General features: G+C 39.5%; 3 protein-coding genes across 3 annotated transcripts; 2 read left to right on the top strand and 1 right to left on the bottom strand.

Moving 5' to 3' along the window:
* The first annotated feature begins 102 nt into the window (after positions 1-102).
* Positions 103-3,390, top strand: LOC126385974 (cytokine-inducible SH2-containing protein-like). Its single transcript, XM_050038031.1, has 3 exons — positions 103-426; positions 1,412-1,568; positions 1,774-3,390. Exons 2-3 carry the CDS (start codon positions 1,430-1,432, stop codon positions 2,277-2,279), a joined length of 645 nt encoding a protein of 214 aa, XP_049893988.1. The 5' UTR covers positions 103-426; positions 1,412-1,429; the 3' UTR covers positions 2,280-3,390.
* Positions 3,391-5,239: 1,849 nt separating this feature from the next.
* LOC126385629 (rho-related GTP-binding protein RhoA-B) lies at positions 5,240-11,230 on the top strand. The gene is made up of 5 exons (XM_050037444.1): positions 5,240-5,359; positions 6,336-6,493; positions 8,563-8,683; positions 10,276-10,406; positions 10,490-11,230. Exons 2-5 carry the CDS (start codon positions 6,338-6,340, stop codon positions 10,661-10,663), a joined length of 582 nt encoding a protein of 193 aa, XP_049893401.1. The 5' UTR covers positions 5,240-5,359; positions 6,336-6,337; the 3' UTR covers positions 10,664-11,230.
* Positions 11,231-12,238: 1,008 nt separating this feature from the next.
* On the bottom strand, positions 12,239-19,369 carry LOC126385628 (transmembrane protein 43). The gene is made up of 12 exons (XM_050037443.1): positions 19,238-19,369; positions 17,670-17,810; positions 17,389-17,523; positions 15,975-16,069; positions 15,838-15,887; positions 15,670-15,739; positions 15,507-15,577; positions 15,293-15,420; positions 15,129-15,203; positions 14,162-14,263; positions 13,873-13,990; positions 12,239-13,783 (listed from the first exon to the last, which is right to left on the bottom strand). The coding sequence occupies exons 1-12, from the start codon at positions 19,253-19,255 to the stop codon at positions 13,581-13,583; spliced, it is 1,206 nt and encodes a 401-aa protein (XP_049893400.1). The 5' UTR covers positions 19,256-19,369; the 3' UTR covers positions 12,239-13,580.
* Positions 19,370-20,731: the final 1,362 nt, after the last annotated feature.

The raw sequence follows: 20,731 nt of genomic DNA, 5'->3' as shown, positions 1-20,731 counted from the left end.
TATTTTGAAAGGGTTGCAGGAAGTGGTGTGTGTTGTCAGTGTGTGCATTGATAGAGCTGCTGGCAGCCGCTTGTCTGTCACTGCGGGCGCTGAAACACAAAACCTTTCTTGGAAACAGATTCCTGGAACCGCCGTCAGTCCAAACTGAACTGAGCTGTTTTCTGTCCTGCACTTCACTGAATATAGAGCACACACACCTCACACTCTCATTTGCAGCTCAACACCGACAGCACACACAGGGATATTTATTTATTCTCGTTTTTATTCCTGCAACAGATGATAACAAGGAATATTTCTCTTTTTTTCGCCATCATCTGAGACTGATTTATTAATGATTTACTGAGAGGCTGCTGGATTATTCACTGGACTGTGTTTTAAACTGTTCATCAAACTGGACTGGATCCTTATGATTCTCTCTGATTTGAGGTAAGATGATTTTAAACGAATGACAGACATATTTGTGCATGTTTAAAGTCTGTTTTTGTGCACGAGTTGTATTGTGCACATATAGGCTACATGATGTAACTGCCTAATGAAGTGTAAGCCTTCAGCTTTTATAGACCAAGTTATTTTTAATTCTGTGTTGTGTGTGTGTTTTGGTGGATTAGGGTTGTTTGTTACCAGCAGATTTATTTGTTTTGTTTTAGTTTATTGGTTTTGTAACTAAGTAGGCTACATTTATTTAAGTACTGCGCTAATGTACAGTTTCGATGTACTTGTACTTTTCTTGAGTATTTCCAGTTTCTGCTACTATATATTTCTACTTTACTATGATTCTTTTTACCCCGCTGCATTTACTTGATTACTTTAGTTACTAGTTACTTTACATATTCCAATTAAAAACACCAAATATGATCAACAAATAAATTATAGTGTATTATATTGTATTATAGTGTATTATTATAGATAAAGATAAGACCTTTTTGTCCCTTGGTAAAATACATGAGCTACCAGAGAGAATATCTTGTAAATAAAATAAAATAAAATAAAATAAAAAAATCCACTTTTACCATCTTGCACATTTCAGCATTGTACATAATAATGCATCAGCAGAACAATTCAGTGATATAATGTATATTATTTTAATATGGAACATTCTGAATAATGAGTGCTATTAGTTTTGTACTTAAAGTACTTTAATATTTGAATGCAGGACTTTTAATAGAGTATTTCTTCACTGTGGTACTTTTAGTCAAGTAAAAATACTTGAGTACATCTTCCACCTTGGTGATTGGTTGGTTTTGTGCTTTTTAGCTCATTTTTGACAAAGACAACCAAAACATATATTTAACATCTCCAATATAAAATGCTCAGGACTTGCTTTACTGAACAGAGTAAAATAATACAATATAAGCTTGCAGAATTTTTTTTGTTCGTAACCCAACACTGTGTGGGTCATGTATGTTAACAGGACTACTGTCAGTCAGAAATGGTTGCCCGGGCAGTGACCATTTTCCATCATGAGGATCGGGGAGCTTCATGCCACCCTCATCCTGCTCCTCCACCCTGTGACCCAGCAGAGGACCTCCGCTGCATCACCACCACCTTCCAGTATCTACAGACCTCAGGTACACCAGCAGTCTGATATGGTAGACATTTGGGGAGGGGTGATATGTGCACTGAACATAGCTTTGCATAATTGATATTGTGGGAAAATTTTAGGAATCAAACCTAACACCAACCCCCAGTAACACCACTCGTATGGCTACATTCATCAAAACTACATTCATGTAAAAATAAAACCTGATACCCAATCCATGTGTCTGATCCCAGGCTGGTACTGGGGCTCCATCTCAGCGAGTGAAGCTCGGGAAGCTCTCCTAAAAATGTCTGAAGGTACATTTCTGGTGCGGGACAGCAGTCATCCTCAGTACATGCTGGCCCTGTCAGTTAAGACCCGCTGTGGACCCACCAGTGTACGCATAGAGTACAGCAGGGGCTCTTTCTGGCTGGACTCCATCTCTCCCGGCCTGCCTCACCTGCAGTCCTTCCCAGATGTTCTCAGCCTCGTACAGCACTACACGGCCTTGGGCCACACGCCGCAGGGCCAGTCGTCTGATGACATCCACCACCAAACAAAGCCTGACGCTGCCAAGCACATGGCTAAAGACAGCGGAGTGCCTCTGAAGCTGATGCACCCCCTGCACAAACCAGAGGCCTTCCCCTCTCTGCAGCACCTGACGCGCCTCACCATCAACAGACACACAAACTGTGCCGACCAGCTGCCGCTCCCAAAGCCTCTGCTGCGCTTCCTGCAGGACTACCCTTTCCACATATGAGGGTCTCTGTCCCTCTGGTGCAGGACACAGAGACAGGAACGTGGGTCAGGGTCACACTCCATGACCACACACTGTGAATCTGGGACAGTTTAACACCCCGGGCAACAATGAAAGGCCCAGAGGGAGAGCACTGACATGAATGAGCTCAGTCTTACTACAGTGCTGCTGTTGTTCTTCAGAATAATATATTTTATTATTTTCATATGTCTGTCCCAGCTGCTGTAAACTGATTTTATTTCTACAATGCCAATGTGTTTTGTCTTTATTTGCCCCACCAGTAAGAAGAAAGTCACAGAGGTTTGTGCATGTTTCAGACTGGTGGTCCCAATTGTTTTTTCCATAAGACAGCCCAGAATTATCAATAATATATCAGTGAAATGAGCAGCGACTGCAGTAAGGGGTTGGTTATCTCTACTGGAACAACCAAGCAAGAGATAGCATCAGAAATAATTTGGGTTTTTGTCTGTTTTCTTTGCGTTGGAGCTCATTCTGCTGGACCTGAGGTTTGCAAAGAGTGCTTAACAAAGCAATGTTTATTCACTCGTCATGAAATCAATGAACCTGATTAACCATGGCTGAACCAACCGTGATGTCATGTGACACTTTTGGGCACTACTATAGCCATCGCACAAACTCTTAAACATGACTTTTCACCCCCTTTTTTTGGTTTGTTTTATTGCCATCCTGATACAGAGTGTGTTTTGATTATTATTCTGCTTGGAGCTAATGACTCTTTTTCTCTCTGCATGTCTGGGTTTTATTACGGTCAGATCCAATCACAATTGATACACTGATGAGATGTGTTGTTACCAATATTATCAGCTGACACATGACATGCAAATTGGAGGGCCAGAGGTGGGTGACAAGTTCTTTTAAAAGATGTGACAGGGTAAAGTGTGTATTTTGTATTTCTTTAATGTGCAGAATCATTTTTTTTAAATCACAGATCTTCTTACAACATTCATTACCAGCATTAACATCAAAAGCTGTTTGTGCAAACGCTGTTGTTAGCTGTTAAAGGACATCTGTTTACACACTGCTGGTTTTATTCTCAGAAGAGGATCATACATGCCTGTGGATTTCAGAGAAATAAACCTCAAATGTTTTCTCTCTCTTTTTTTTCATAGTGCATCTTTTTTTTCACTGATGAAAGACTTGCCACATGAACATACAGATGAATGTGAGGTATTAGTATTACTGTTTTCATGGAAACACGCCTGAGTTGGTTTTCCACGAGGTGGAACTGAGCAGTGCTGAGAAAGCCTCTTATCAGGATTAGAGTAAGAGCTGCAGTTATAAATACACTGCTGCACCCACTGAGAACCGACTATCTCTCTATGTCCGTCTCAACCTATTAGTCTGAAACGTTTCATTCATTTTTCAGTCCGTAGTTAAATGATGGGCATCATCAAAACACTTTTCTCATTACAATCTCTGTCAGGTTCATGACAGCACAGATGTTTCTGACCTGCGGTGAATATCATCCCTGTTAGGGGTCTAATTGAACAACTGACAGAGGATCAGTGCCTGTGCCACATTAATGTGCGTCAGATTTACCCCACATACACAAAGTAGTTCCCACTTTATGTAAATAAGCAACACCACAATGTAAAGTCTTGTCAGTAAAGCTAACTTAAAGTAATAAATGTAAATGTGCTTATGATGCAACAGCCCGTTTCAGACTGTTATATTATCATATATATCATATGATTTGATTATAATTATAGATGTGTCAATGTGTACACAGCATTTAATGTGCCTGAGGTGGAGCTAATTTAAACTTTTGTACATATTGCTGGGTAGTATAACCTACAACAATGCAACATATTTTAAAAGCTCAGTTTATGGTTTCCCTCAAAAAATTGGAGAAGAGGTAACATAAAATGGAAATGCTCAAGTCACTAACTGGGCAAGTGGGCAAAACCCCCCAGGGATCTACACTTTTGGGGGCCCTGCAAGCCCCAGGCTCACTGCACATCAGCTGGATTGTGGTCATTTTATTAGCTGCAGTTAAATGTGTTAAATATTTTGCACCACTACAGTGCAATGTCAACCAAAATGGCTCCTGCATGCTCGGACTTGGAAAAGCTAAAGCACAATATCCACTAACATGATAAGAGCATTAAACTGGATCTTGCTTTATTACTTTATTTTGAAACTACGGTGTCCAAATCTATTTTCAAAACCGTCATTGTTTTTGTTGATACACGTCTTTTTTGACACGATACATTTCGACTTGTCACAGTAGGAGCAGCACTGGTGTAAATGATAAAAATGATTGCTGGTATGTATGGTGGCTTTCTTTCCCTCTAGGGACAATAAAGTTTATTCTACTTTACTGTCACACTATGATGACTTTCTGGGACACTTAAACTGAGTGAGAGCTTTTTCTACTGTGAAAAGTGAAAATATCTGCTGTGAAAAAGCCTTTTGTGCTTACATGGTGCATATTCCTAAATTAATTAGTGTTCAATAACAATCAGTTACCAAACAGGAAACCAGGGGCCATGTATGTAGCCTTCAGCTTTGTTCCAGGAAAAATGTACACAGTTCAAAGAGAAGAGAAGGAACAAGGAACAGCTAGTTTTTGCCCTGGGGCCCCAAAGCAGGTAACACACACACTGTGTTTATGTACAGTGCTGCTGTATGTTTCCTTCCACCACTGCACAGGGGCCACTGCAGGACTGCATTTTTCAATTTCTCTGCAGACAGGGGTTGTAATCATGTAAGACAAAACACATAACATTATTTAACATCATGTGTTGGATCATGGAACAACTATGAACCATAGCCACTACTGCTACTACCATGACTAATAATATTAACATTTATAATAATAACCACAATAATAAAAGTAACAATTACCCAAAAAAATGAGTACAATAATAATAATAATTTATTACATATATAAAGTATCATTTTTGAAATGTTTGTACAATAGTGTATTGTTATCCCCTCCCCACCCCCTCACTTCCCTCCTGTTAATCCTCCAGCAGCAGCAGCGCAGTCAGGGAGCAGCGACGGAGGCCAACAAAGCACTACTTGGAAACCATCTGGATAGATTTTAAACCAATCACTGGGTGAGCATGTTATATTCACAAGTAAAGCTGAGTTGCAGCACCTCATTAGCATGTTTTATTGTCAGTAATATGGTTATATGTATATTTTTTAACCTATATTTTCCTCCGATGCCGACGCTAGCCACCTAGCTAACGGACCCAGAGTCGCTTTGACTTCCGTTATGCTAAGCTAAGCCTGTTTAGCTAGCTAGCCGTACCGGTACAAAGGAAAAAGCGAGGTTCAGCTGAACGGTTACAGTTTAAAAAATAAAAATAAAAACGGTGGTATTAAATGTATTATAACATAAATGTCGCACATGTGTCCCGTACTACCTTTGAATAATGTTAGAAAGATGTAAACTTAGCCCATTAGCCACATCCGGCTAACGCTAGCTGGTTAGCTACAGTAACGCTAGCTAGCGTCAAGTCTTTTGTAAACAGAACCTCCTTGCTAAGTGAAATCTAGGTCAGCCTACAGTAAAATGACTCGCACTGGTACCAGCTATCAAGATTTTGACATAAATTTAGCCAATGGTCTAATCTAGATGTGGGACAAACGTTTAGGTAAAATAATTTGTCAAGTTATCCCGGGGTGGGTCAGAAACACAGTAGCGGAAATGTATCATCATGGGAGAGCGCTGCTAGTCTGACTTAAAATTCAGCCTTAAATCAACATAAGGGGCATGTTCGCTAAAGTTTTTATGCAGTTCACATGTTCGTCATTGTGTCAGACTTAGTGTAGAACTGACGGACCATCATAAACAGCCGTGATGTTGATGCTGCCGCAGAAAGTTAAAAAGTTAGCCCGGGGTGTTGGTTTCAGACTGGTTTGGCAATGTGTCAACACAGCTGAAGGTTAGTGGCTGCTCATCGCTCCTCACAGGCGTGGAGGTACAAGTTGCATAATGCCTGAATGCAATAAAATGGACGTCCCTGTTGTTGTAGATAAAGTGTTCTCGTGTTGTAACCTTTGCTGTTTTCTGTCCCCTGCCTGCAGCTATGGCAGCAATCAGGAAAAAGCTGGTCATAGTGGGAGATGGAGCCTGTGGGAAGACCTGTCTGCTCATTGTGTTCAGTAAGGACCAGTTTCCTGAGGTCTATGTGCCCACTGTGTTTGAGAACTACGTTGCTGACATTGAAGTCGATAGCAAACAGGTACGAAGAACTTTTCCCTTCTCACATTTAAGACTAGAATCAGCATTATGTAACTTAAAACAACAGGGTTATGGTGCTGGTTGTATTTACTTTCCACTCCCTCTCACCAGCAGTCCAACAGGATGTGATGCCATTTGAAGTGAAGCGTTGATTGATTCAAATAAAATTAACTTGTCTTGAGGGCTTGGATTGATGAAAAGCTTGTTAAGTATTTAACAAAGCATGTGTTAGTCTTAATAACAGCTCTTGCTCAAGTTAGGTTCTTAAACTGTTAAATAATATGGGCCCGCTGTGTGGTGTTAAAGGTCCAGTGTGTAGGGTTTAGAGGGATATACTGGCAGAAATGGAACAAGGGCTGGGCAGTATGTGTATACCATATTGATATAAGAATATCAAGATATCATCTAAAATTCTGGATATTGTAAGTGTTGTTTTGTCCTGGTTTTAAAGGCTGTATTACAGTTAATTGATATAATTTTCTGAATGTACCAGACTGTTGTAGCTGTTCTATTATTTGTCTTTACCCACTTAGTCATTATATCCACATTATTGATGATCATTTATCAAACATCTAATTATGTAGTCAACCCTTCAATAATGTTGCAATATTGATATTAAAGTATTTGGTCAAAAACATAGGATGTCACTCAGCCCTAAATGGAATATAATATTAATAACTATGTTTTCATTAGTTTATAATCTGCTGAAAATAAGAATCATGTTTTCATTACCTTAGAATGAGCTGTTTATATCTACATACGGAGTGGGTCTTCTTCCACAGAGTCTGCCATGTTTTTCTGTAGTAGCCCAGAGCAGACAAACCAAACACTGGCTATACTTAGGGACATTCTTGTTTTTGCATCAGCCATCGCAGTTCTCCTACATGATTGGCACACAGAAGAAGTTTCAGTTTGTTGCAATCTGCAAACTCCACTAAATCCTATACATTGGACCTTTTATTGAGAACAAACAAAACATGTTTGAATCATACAAATGAATAAGTTTGGCTCTCTCAGGTGTGTCTAAAAACACTTCTACTTAATATATATTTTATTTAGTTGGTGCCTGAATTCAAGAGTGTGAAACTTACCATATGTACTTTGAAATACCATAAAAAAAATCCTCAGTGTTATGAAAAAGTAGTCTAATAGTGTCCAAGGTATTTTCACTACTTTCTAGTAACATTTCCACAATAATGCATGTGATTTAAGAGATGTAAAATTTCCCTCCGTGGGGAAAGAAAAGGGGAAAACTTTCTATATATAAAACAATGGTAACCACATTTTATTTTAAACCAAAATATTCACCATTACTTAATTAAAACAGCAAACAATCGTTGTATTTATTGCTGCTTTAGGAAAATGAAACCTGTTTCATAATGAAAACGCCCTCTTCTAAAAATGGCATGAATGTTTTTTTGTTTTGTTTTGTACCCAACAGTTGCAAAAAAAAGAAAAAGAAAAAAAAACCCGTGAAAGAGCTGCGGCCAGCCACATGACCTGAGAAATTCACTTATCTAAACTATGAGAGAGAAAGAGCATGTGTTAATGGAAGTAGAGCAGATTTGGGAAGGGCCCATGCACCAGATCCTTCCAGCGGCCCTCCATTTCTGTGGGTGCGGCTGAGTCAGGACTTTATAAAAAGGTAGCAGTCAGGTGCCAGGCAGTAAGGAGCAGCACACATCTAAGAAGAAGCTACAAAAATTACAGACACAGTACTGGAAAAAAAGGCAGTACAGCAAGACACAACACCAAGTGGACAGAGCTCATTCCAAGACTAGAGTGAATCTGGGGCTGGCTTTTACTTTCGATGGCGATACGGTTTACAAACAATAACCAACAATTCCTGTATACCTTAAAGTAGTTTCATGCAAAATAGTTACTGAGTCAATTTAAATTGGATGTTTTCTTTTTTTATGCGCACCAAATCAGTAGCAGTGTCATACAAGAGTATTTCTGAATTCAGGATATTGGTTTGCACTCATTAGGTCTGTATAATGTCAAATGTCTGTAGGACCCTGAACATGGTTTGGCTTCATGTGGCTGATGTCTTGTTAACTCTTCTGGCAGGTCGAGTTAGCGCTCTGGGATACAGCAGGTCAAGAAGACTATGACAGACTGCGTCCACTCTCCTATCCAGACACTGATGTCATTCTCATGTGCTTTTCCATCGACAGCCCTGACAGTCTTGGTAAGCTGAAACAAAGAGCTGACGCTACATGTTAGTGTTTGTGGTACATTTTTCTTTTTTACACAGAAATTTCATCTGAGTGCCAGCAAAGGTTTTGAGAAATTATGATGTAGAAATAAAGCACAGTTCTTATGTAGTTTGTGAACTGGTACTGTAAGTTGTATTATTACATTTAGTAGAGCAGTAGATAGACCAGTTTGAGATTGAATAAAAGCTCTAAATAGGTCATGTTAAGAACCAGCTGCAAACCAAAAAGTTAAACATGCAAATTTATTGGACATGGGGAAGTATATTAGCACACTCCTGTGGTGATTATGCCAGTCTTTTGCTCACCTATGTACATCTAAGGGTGTTGTTTAAAAGTCTTAAGATGTCTTAAATTCAATTTTAGAAATGATAAGCCGTAAAAGTCATTGAATAGTCTTAAATTTGTATTTGTGAGGTTGTAAATTCCACAAACATTGAATCTAATTTTAATCTAGCCATCTTTTTAAATTTCTTTTTGTCAAAAGGAGTCAATCAATCAATCAATTTTATTTATAAAGCCCAATATCACAAATCACAGTTTGCCTCACAGGGCTTTACAGCATACGACATCCCTCTGTCCTCCTTAGGACCCTCGCAGCGGATAAGGAAAAACTCCCCAAAAATCCCCTTTAAAGGGGAAAAAACGGTAGATACCTCAGGAAGTGCAACTGAGGAGGGATCCCTCTTCCAGGACAGACAGACGTGCAATAGATGTCGTACAGAACAGATCAACATGATAAATTAACAGTAATCTGTATAACACAATGAGACAGAGAGAGAGAGAGAGAGAGAGATGCAGGACAGACGGTAATGACAGTAGCTTACAACAACATTAATTAAAGTAATAATATTATAGTTATAGTTCTGGCTACTGTTGTACAATAGGTTGACAGTATATATTAATATCTGATAGTATACATATGTGACAATAATCATATGTGTTTAATAACAGTAGAAGTATGACTAATGATAACAGCAGCAGGAGTCAAGCTCTTGTGTGTGAAAGTCCACATTTCTGATGTTACAAATCTTTAAACCCGCAACTAAACCTAATCCTGTCTTTTTACTTAATACCTGTTGGCAAAATATAGACTAACCTAACTCACTGTAGTAACCATATTCCTACTTAAAGCTTACCTTTGAAAGGGACCACATATATACTAGTCTCGCATGACCAGCCTCCCTTACTTTGGAATCGGGGTCTGGGGACATTCGTCGTTTTGTAACAGAAATGGGCGGGGATATCCAGACCACGTGACAGCCTTGCCATAGGTACGGCACTTACCTGCAATACTTGATTAAGAAAAAGATTTGTCCAGAAATCACTCTTAAATTTGGTTAAAATTTGATCTTGAAATGGCCTAAAAAGCATTAAATTTAAGTGTCTGGTTCCTGTAGACACTCTGTGTACACCACAAGTACGCACACACAGATATACTTAAAAAGACAACTACGGCATTAGGAAATTTGTAACCTGTGCAACATATTTAGCCCTCATCTTTCTGACATGCACCCTGAAGCTGTGTCTGTGTTCTAACAATGGCTTCTTTTGTCCCCTTGTTTAGAGAACATCCCTGAGAAGTGGACTCCTGAGGTGAAACACTTCTGCCCTAATGTTCCCATTATACTAGTGGGAAATAAAAAGGACCTGCGTAACGATGAGCACACCCGGAGGGAGCTTGCCAAAATGAAGCAGGTAAAGAAAATTAAACAAACAACTAAACAGTCTCCTTGTGATGAATGCCTGTTTCCTAAATCGTCTTCTGACCTTTTCTTCAGGAGCCTGTGAAACCAGAGGATGGACGGGACATGGCTAACAGGATCGGTGCCTTTGGATACATGGAGTGCTCTGCAAAAACAAAGGATGGCGTGAGGGAAGTGTTCGAGATGGCCACCAGGGCTGCACTACAGGCCAGGCGGGGAAAGAAGAGCAATAAATGTGTCCTACTGTAAGGAGGACTGCTTCCTACAGGGGGAAAGAAGAAGAAGGAGCATTAGGTCAAACCTACCCCCCCACCCCCAAACACACCCACACAAAAGACTGTTCTCCCCAGTTTTTACTAAAGGTGTAATGCTTTTACTTTTTTTGTCTTAAGCAAAAGTAGTCAGGTTCTGTCAGTATTCAATTTTGAGGTTATGGAAAATACTTTTTTGTACTTTAACATGAGTAAATTTGCCATAATGAAACCTCCTTTATCAACATGTAATCTGAGAGGTCAGCCAGGTGACCCGCTGTGTCGTACCTGCCAACTACAGTTAAGTGCTTAAGCCCTGCCTGCTGATCTGAGGAATGTTTCCACAGCCAACTAGGGTGAAGTACCTGTACACTGTGACCCATTCTCCTTTAATTATTTCAACAAACGGACGCACACATGAAGTCGGAATTTGTTTGTGTGCTTCAGATTCAAATCCTACGTGCATTATGACCACGTGCACAATATGAGACTGGAAACTCATTTTGTTAAAACGCAAATGGAAACTTAGTGTTTTGTGTAATAAATTACTTTGTAAGAATCTTGATCATTTGCATCACTTATCAGCTGACACCCACTGAGTCCTGCTTTGATACAGAATGAACATATTAAGCAGGATTCAGACAAAATGTTTGAGAGGATAAAACTTTTTCAATATGCACAGCCAGTTAGGCATTGGCCTCTTTGCATATGCCTCTAAGTCACTATATAGATTTATTTCAGAGTTAGGGTCAGGGCTGTGTGTTAGCCACAGGGCAATGTAGATGAACACAAGCTGATCTTTGGTGATCTCATCAGTACAGCCTGACAAATACAGGATTTTTTTAAGGTTATATTATTTAAAAGTACAAACATCTTATTAATCTTCTTTGTCAACATAACCATTTCTTCAGCTGGTTTAAGGTGTACTATGCAGGAACTGTCAGTTTGTAAACAGTATTGCCAGAGAAAGTGAAAGCTAACCCCGTCTTCACTTTCGTTCACTATATTTGCTTTCCTTCTGCAGTGTGTCCTTGATTTTTTTTGTGGCTTCCTCTTGGATGCGTGCTTCTTACGCTCTGGCACCTGGGGTCTCATTTATAAAACAGTGCGTAGGATCCATACTAAAAATGTACGTACGGCCAAATGCCAAAAAATATTCACCTGTTTCTACAATCAGGCTTCCACCTCACCATCTGTGTCGCCAGTTGTCCAAAACGTTCGTAAGCATTGGTCAAGTTTCTACCATTAAGTCTGTTTTTATACATCATAACTTTTGCGTGGAAGTGGGGTACGCCTCTTTCAGGCCTCATTTTGTGCGTGTGTGTATAAATGAGACCTCTGGTCACGGTGTGTTTTTTTATGAAGTCCTGAACTCACCTGTGTGCGGTGCCCAGGGACATCCTGAACACCACAAAATAAGAAAATACAGGCAGAGGGCAGAGTCTCTGCAGATAAATAAACTGCCACACACCTCTAGTGGGTCATAAGTGATAAGGAGAGGTTACTTCTACGAGTGTAGACTTCACGGTATTTCACAATTATTATTATTAGGTACAATAATGGAAACAGATCATTTTGTTTTTTTTGGTTGACCAAATGCTTTATTATTGAAAACTTTAAACTATTTTAAGTATGTGTAAAAAGACTGGAGGACAGGAGATATGAACACACACAGGTGGGATTCTCTGTCTGATTGTATCTTCTTTTTCAATACTGTGGATAAGCAAATGTACTTGGCCCAAAAAAAAAAAAAAGATTGTCATACATCATCCTAATCCCCTGCAACCCTTCTTCCAGGCCATCTTAACTCCCACCCCAACAGGAAACACAAAACAAGTGCTTTATTTAAGATACATGCATACACACAAAACAACAAAATTCTGCTCTTTGGCATTTTACCAAAGTTGGTATTTTTGTCTAGACATAGCACTGACATTCATCATTTCCCAAGTGAAAACTGATTATGTGTAAATATTAACACTTCACCTCTAGTTGTTTGGATGACACCAGCAATGTAAATTATGAAAATGTGACACAGTTTCCTCAAGTGTTGCAGATAAGGAGAAAATGTGATATGTGAAGATGACTTGTGTTTTACATTCAGAACATACTCAGTTCATTTGCCAGTTTATTAGGTACACCTAGCTAAAACTAATGTAGTCTGATTAGCACCCTTGCAATAAATCCTCTCATGAAGTTTATAATGTTCATTTTTTCTTGAAACAAATATTTTCTCCACCTCATTTACATCAGTGAGTGTAGACTAAAGAATGTAGTTCAACAGGCCTCCATTGACCATAACACTGAATTAACACTTCTTTATAACATTATAAGCTTTATGAGGGTAGAATTTACAGTAGGGCTGTTACATTAGACTGCATTAGTTAGGTATACCTAATAAACTGGCATCTGAGTATGTTTTGTGGAGGGAGCAACAAGTCTTAAACAATAAAGTAAAGCAGACACTACAGTAATCTTATGTTGCTCATTGTGAGCAACAAATATCAAGATGAGGATGTGAGGCGGCGAGGATTATCATGGTGGATGAACTTTAAGGATACATCTGATAACACCTGCAGCCTGAAGACAACAACAGCTTTCTCTTGTGTCTGATGGGATGACATCAGCAGGTATTGACGTTAGATTAATACTCTCCAAAATGACAGACTGATGCCCACTAAGTAAAGAAATATTATTTTTAAGCCCCTTCAACTCAGATTTTGGAATAAACCTATCAAAGTACCTACTGGAACAAAACACATTTACCACCATCTGTTTAACCCAGGAAAGTGAGTCCTTTGTGGTTTGTGACCCTGCAGTGGACAAAACGACTACGCAGTGCTGTCTCATTCCTCTGATATACAGCGAGTCTCGGCTGCCATCAGATACTTTTGTGATAATCCTCAGTTTAATAGTCACTCATTCTTCTTGCTTGGAAGCCTTGAGTGGGCCAGAAACACAGGAACCAGAGCGAGTGCTCCCAGAGCCGCAGCCACCAGCGGTCTGTAAAAGAGCCAACCTACTCCGATGGTGAGAAGGGAGAGAGAGCAGGAGACGCACAGGGCGAAGATCTTCAGCCCGACAGACACGAGGTCTCTGAGGAGAGGGACCCAGTCCACTGTAGACACACAGAGAGTTTTATGAATGAGAGATGCAAGGAAAGAAATCCATGTAAGATGTGGTTGTACAGCTGCAGTGAGTGTTTACCCAGTGTGTAGATGATGCGCATGGTCAGTTGAATACTGAGGAACATGAGGAACCAGCCTGCAGCCCTGAGGCCCCACGTCTTCATACTGTTGTACTGGTGCTCCTTCTCAAAAACCTCCTACAGGAATCAACACAACTGCATCAGCCACCAGAGCCAAAGAGCAAGTGGAGAGGATGTGTTTACTAGACACACATGGGTATGAATATCATAACACACTTCTTTTTCGCCTAAATAATGAACTGACAAAAAACCTCAGTGTCCAGGAAGTGAAATAAAATCCACACTGACCTGTGCAGAGAGCTCCTCCAGGTACAGGATCTCCAGAGTGTCTCCTGACTTGGTTTTAAAAGCCTTCAGCTGATCCCCGCTCTGCTTGGCCACAACACTGACCTGAAAAACAGTCAGCTCTCATCACAGTGAACGACACCACTGCACTGTAGAAACTAATCATTTCAATTAGGGCTTAAGAGATTAGTCAATAATAGGATTGTCAGAAAGGTAACCTGAAACTAATTTGATCATTGGTTAATTGTTTAAGTCATTTTTCAAGCAAAATTACAAAGCGTTCCCTGATTCCAGCTCCTAAAATATGAGGATAAACTTCTTCTTTTAAATCTTATGTGACAGAGGAGCGGCCATCTTTGGATTTTGTACTGTTGATCAGACAAAACAAGTGATTTGGAGACCCACTGGGCTGAAGGAAAAAGTGATTTTTCACACGAATCATTTCAACATGCTAACCCTATCAGTACTTCCCAAACACATGTATTTTTGCTAAAAAGGTTAAAATATGAAACTACAGCCTGAGCCTGACCACCCGAGTGTGTAGGAGCTCCACTCGACTGGAGTTGAAACGCCTGCGTGTGCCCAGGCATGCTCCTCGGCTGTGCATAAGACTGTCATGACATGTCATGACCAAATCTTAAGGTTTTGGTGCAAGTGCTTGTGTTTGGGACGTGCTGAGCATACCACTGGATAGATGAGACTTGGGTTATACTGCATGAGTTTTGTGAGACTTTGTAAATTGATGTCTTGACATAGTTTTGCTGTTGTTGAAGGTGGTTCCAGTTTACTTAAATTCATGAAGAATGTTGTAGCATACACAGTTTTCTTCACAAATTCAACGTAACATGCAGTGACTAACTGACACACAAATGGTCATTTAGTAGGTGAAGCACTCCTTTAAAATCAACAATCAACTGATATGTCATCATGAGTGAAATTAATATTGTGACTGCTCATCTGCAGCACTCACAGTTTGAGCCGGGCCAAAGGGAGACATCTCAGCGCTCAGTCCAGCGAAGGAGAATCTCACACGCACATCTCCTACCTTTTGAAAAAAAAAAAAAAAAAAAACTGAACTTATGTGGAAATCATAACTCATCATGTTTATATAGAAATTCACATCATGATGCTAACCTCCGGCCTCCGTGGGTTTTGGGTGTGATAGAAATAATCGTCATCGATGCTGAGAAAAGGATCCAAGTTGAAGGCAGAAAAATCCCTCAGACTCAACGTCTGGAAGTTATTTATCTGCTCCACCAGGCCTGAGGATGACCAAACAATCAGTTTATTAACATGATTAAAATCTGTGTAATATCTCTGTGTGGTGTGTTTGTGTCAGTAAAGATACCTTTAGACAGACTGAAAGGTCCGACTCTGACTTCAGGAGCCACGACTGTCACACTCTCAACTGCCATGGCACTAAAATCCAAAGATTAAATTAAAGATGAACTACACACGAACACACAAAATGTATCTAATTCTACAGAATAATCTTTAAACAATTTGACTACCTTGGGTTCTGGTGACCGATTTCCTTGTCAAAATTCCGGCTGTTAACCAACTCTGATTTCCACTCTGTGTCTAAAGAAAAGGAATCACTCAATACACATCACACTTCAAAACAATTCATACAGCTTCAGCCAGCATGTTGTTTCCAAATACCAACAAAAACAACTCACTGTAGTTGTATGTCGTCTCAGTTTTGGTCTCACCATTCTCTTGGTAGTCCCTGAAATTATCAAAACAGACTCACTTCAGCCGACATTTTTCACATCTGACACAGCTCTGAATGTTGACGTGCAGACAACACACTCACTTGCTTTCCCGGTACTCCACCCACTGATACATCTCCACCTGCCTCTTCAGCTTCACTGCTTGCACCACCACTCTGTAATTGGGGTCATGGAGGGGCTGCACAGACGCAGGAGCTGATGATTAATCACCTGAGTAAAATTCACTTAAACTAAGTTTAACTAGGAAAATATTTTTCCTGCTGCTAGCTACATGTTATAGAATAGTTTTATTCAAACACAATTGATATGTTTGAAATTTTATCCTGTTCACTGCCTAACCTGTACTAAAGATTTTTATTTTTTTTCATTAGGAGAGGGAAAATACAGAATACTGGCCTAAATTTCCAGATACAAATATTAATTCTGAAAAGTTTAAACACATGATAACAATATAGTGATTTTTTTTTTTTAATTAAACATTTTTGATTAAAAAAAAATCTTAGATTCAGTGATTAAATAATTGTGACCACTGATTAGAGGGACATTTTACACTAAATAAACTTGTCAGTGTCCTCTGGTGGACATATTATGCAATGGAGACACTGGGTGCAAAGCAGTGCACAGCAAAGCTCAACTGTCATCGCTAGTTTCAGATTGTGCAAGCAGCAAATTTACTTGAACCCATCTGTGCAACCATGGCCGTGTAGGTCTTAAAACGATGTCTTGTCAGGTGCATTGTTGGCATATTGCTATTTTGAAAGTGATTGCACCATTGACCAGCAAAAACCTGATCTAGAGTCAATGGTGCGGCATTTTCCTGCACTTTAGGTAGCACATTTTTCAGATAGTAAAATGCACCTCCATAAACGGGTTCATACTCTGCTTGTTGAACACACATTGACGCGCGAACGGATTGTAAGTGAAATAATGCATTATCAATGTGGAAAATATTTATTACATTCTCTAAAATGTGGACATAGCATAGCAGAGCTGCAAATAGCAGTTAAATACAACCTCTTGTGCCTTACTTTGCACCCAAATTATGTGCCGTTCATCTAGCATAAGTGGAGTTGGACAAACCCTAAACGCACTTGCACTTGCATTATAGATGGTGTGAATAGGGCCTGTACACTGTAGATTTATTTAATGCACATACAGATGAAATTAGTTGTTTTTGGCTCTAGGTTTTATATCGTCCAAAAAATAAACCAAAGCAGTAACAATGCTCCTCTACAAAGGACAAAACAATGCAATGTTTTGAAATAAATAAATTACAAATTTTAGCATAAGAGTACAAAATAAAACCAACTGTGGATTCACGGAGGATGGTCATTAAACTGTAGAGGGATCAAATGTACATAAACAATAAACTTGTGCATTTGTAAGGTGTTGAGTCTGACCCCAGTTGTTTGCTTGTTAATTTTCTAATTAACGCTGAAGTCATTATCAGTGTGTGATTAGACAGAGCAGTTTGACTCAACAGAGAGTACAGTCTACCTGTGCAGTGCGCAGCTGTGCAGACAGATGAACTAAGCGGTTGTTGTTCTGCAGGTCGAGGCTGGAGAAAGGCTCCAACGACACAACCTGAGAAAGACCCTCATTCAGGGAAGATGTTGTTTGCAGAGCCCGTCCCTGAGAACAGGAACAGAAACAGTTACAGAGAGTATGTTACATCAATGCAATAAAACAGAACAATTGACTAGTGCACAAGTGTGCATTGCAGCTTTGATGCAATACACATAAATGCAACTATTTTCCACTGTGTGCGTGTTTCTTACCTCATTGGTGAAGAGAACATAGAATGAGAGGAAAAAGAGTCCGATACCAACAACTGTTCCTCCTGCAGTCTCACTCAATCGCTCCAGGAATCCAGGGTTGGACTGAGAAGATACACGCTTGTGCTGGTGTGGGTCTGAAAACTGAGACAAACATGCAAGAATGACTTCAGCTGAAAACCAAACATGACCACAGTCTCAACATCCAGAGGAAAGATGCATGACATTATTGACTGAGTATAACATTAAATGAATGACTATTTTCTCAATATTATAAATTGTGGGTTTTTATTTCAGTTCAATTCAATTCAATTTAATTTAGTAGAACTTTGTCCCAAAGGTAATTCTTGTGCCAGAGAATGCTTCAAATTACAGTAACACCAAGTACAGTACCCCGATTTAACGTTCACAACCAGTAAAAACCACAACAACCAGTGGGTTCCCCGGGTCAAGGTCACACACTTGGCCCAGTTTTTTAAACAATGGAGTATTAAATATCTGGCAAAACATACAAATATACAAGACAAGAAATGTTTTCAAGGTGCAAAAGCAAAACCAGTACCTAATAGAATAACAATAAGACTAAGACAAGTACAAGAGTTACTAAAAATGAACTAAAATGGCGGAAAAAGCAGACTGCGTTTGATAATCGACATCAAATTGTATATGATATAACACTGAGCAGTAGTATTGCACATGATTTGAGAAAATATTGAACAAGATATTGAAAAGTCGTAGTGTACATCATATAAAGTCACGGTGAATATTATTGTCAGTGTCCTTTGTTTCAGCTCTATTCCCTACAGACAAGGTAGGAGTTATACAGTTTGATGGCCACAGGTAGAAAAGATCCATGGTGCACCTTGGTGGTCTCGGTCTACAGCTGAATGTACTCTGATATGACTCAAGAGTGGCATGCAGGAGGTGAGAGGTGTTGTCCAGAATCCTGAGTAGTTTGCTCAGCATCCTCCTCTCTAACATTAATATTAAAGAATTGCCTTACAGTCACTCTGGTGCAGTTTAACTAGTACTGACACTGCCTGAAACTGTCAAGAGTCATGCTATTCTCACCTGAATCAGTGTGGATGGTGGAGCCAAAGTGGCTGCAATACTTTTGTTATCTTGCTAATATATATATATTTACCCATATTTTGCTTTTGTGAAATGGTGCAACTTCAACTTTAAAACTAGGCTTGTGAAAGTAAAGCACTGAGCTTTGTGTCCCATGTCACATAGCTGCCGTTGGCGTCAACATCTGACACACCTCTCTTTGTGCTAATTTTAACCTCAACGAAAAGAAAAGATGTCAGTAAACTGCGATGAAGTGTCGTTAACGTTACATGCCACTCTCAGCAAGTTACTCAAGACATTCAACTATCTGAGGCACCAACGTTAAGTTAACGTTACAAGCTAACGTTTACTGGTTTGAATTAACGTTATAACGTCACTATAACGATACCTAACAGTCGAAATATGCGGTAGTTAAGGCGCTAACTTTGCAAGCTACGCTAACTAAAAGAACATTTATCATTTATCACGTCACACCAAAGTACTTTAACGTAAACACTTACTGTCTGTGCTGAAGACATCTCTGTGACTTGTTTAACTCCGCAGTCAAGCGGCAGGTTAGCTAAAGTTGGAGTTTAGGAAGATGCACACCTACTGGAAGTTGAAACATCAACGGTACATGTCATGACACAGGATGCGCTTTATTTCATATCCGGCGTCGACCGGAACTCACTCGGGTAGGCGGAGTCGGCGTAAGCTATCAAAAGTATTTTTCACAACACCGCCCGAGTGCCCCGGCGTGTTTAACAAGCGCAACCCGACCTAGAAGTCGTCTTCTCAAGGCACGATGGGTAACTGAGTTTTTGTGGCAGCTCAGCGTCAGCAGTACAGCAGCAAGCAATCATACTGCAATAACTCCAGAAACTGCTGTTTCTTTCAATTTGATGTTTGGTAATGTTAAAATTATGCTATCTTTTGTTAATTGTATTTCAAAATGTGTATTTTAGGGATTAGAATTTAGACTCTGTTGAAAATAGAAAGAAACACAACTAATTTTCAGGATTCATGTTGCTCACATTGAGTGTTTGGATTATTACTTACTTAGTGTGGACATCATTTATAGGCTATATTATGGTTAGCTGTGATGAGAAACAAAGTACAGTGCGTTAATGCAATTTTGAGGTATTTGTTCCAAACTTTAATATTTCCACTTTATGATGGTTTTACTAATCCATCACGTTTCGGAGGGAAATATCACAGTTTTTACTCCATTACATTACTGACAACTATAGTTACGTTACATATTAGATTTTACATCAAAATCCATGGTTAAAGATTAAAACATTTGGGGCCTTTTCACATTTCAGATGTCTATGAGTTGTTATCAGCTCCAACAAAAATACATTTTTCCTCCAAACTTCTCACATGGTTTCATTTAAACAAATATTTGAAGCCCAAGTAGAAAGAATAACCCAATATTTAACCAAAAAGCAAATATTAAAGAAGAGTTCAGACAAATGAACACATGCCTTTGTATTAGAGCTTTATTTTTTCTTCATTCATCTCCCATTAATCATCTCATGGCCCCTCAGATTTATCTTGTCAAAACCCATTTGAATGGGGGCCAGATTAGATAATATGAAAATACCTCAGGGCCAGCTGCTTCTCAGATCATACAGGTTATTTAAAAAAAAATGAGACAAACACAACTGTTTCATCTTTCAGTGAGAAAGTATTCAACTTTCCACCACTACTGAAAAAAGTGGCCCTTTGCTGTGACTATATGTGCTTTGTTGCTGCGGCCATGTGTGCTACCTAGCAGGATATGTCTACTGCTTGTTTACCATCTGTTTATGAAAACACATTAGTTCTGCCTGCGTAGTTCTTACTTGTAGTACTTAGTCACGCCACCATGAGATGAACAGAAAGTGGACTTGCTTGACTGACCAACATTTTACGGCAGTCCACATATATTTTGAAGGTCAAGCCGGGGGGCATTTAAAATTGGTTTGTGGGTCACAATTGCCCCCTGGGCTGGACTTTGGACATGCCTGACC

The sequence above is a fragment of the Epinephelus moara genome, chromosome 24 (genome assembly GCF_006386435.1).
Source record: "Epinephelus moara isolate mb chromosome 24, YSFRI_EMoa_1.0, whole genome shotgun sequence".
NCBI lineage: Eukaryota > Metazoa > Chordata > Actinopteri > Perciformes > Serranidae > Epinephelus > Epinephelus moara.
The sequence above is the reverse complement of the archived record's forward strand: the minus strand, read 5'-3'. Positions and strand labels throughout refer to the sequence as shown.

Coding starts and splice junctions, on each gene's coding strand:
- LOC126385974 (XM_050038031.1), top strand. CDS start 1,430: ATGGTTGCCCGGGCAGTGACCATTTTCCATCATGAGGATCGGGGAGCT. Junction 1,569..1,773: donor CCAGTATCTACAGACCTCAG/GTACACCAGCAG, acceptor GTCTGATCCCAG/GCTGGTACTGGGGCTCCATC.
- LOC126385629 (XM_050037444.1), top strand. CDS start 6,338: ATGGCAGCAATCAGGAAAAAGCTGGTCATAGTGGGAGATGGAGCCTGT. Junction 6,494..8,562: donor TTGAAGTCGATAGCAAACAG/GTACGAAGAACT, acceptor CTCTTCTGGCAG/GTCGAGTTAGCGCTCTGGGA. Junction 10,407..10,489: donor AGCTTGCCAAAATGAAGCAG/GTAAAGAAAATT, acceptor CCTTTTCTTCAG/GAGCCTGTGAAACCAGAGGA.
- LOC126385628 (XM_050037443.1), bottom strand. Junction 15,740..15,837: donor TGAGACGACATACAACTACA/GTGAGTTGTTTT, acceptor CCTTTTCTTTAG/ACACAGAGTGGAAATCAGAG. Junction 13,991..14,161: donor TGGAGGAGCTCTCTGCACAG/GTCAGTGTGGAT, acceptor TGATTCCTGTAG/GAGGTTTTTGAGAAGGAGCA.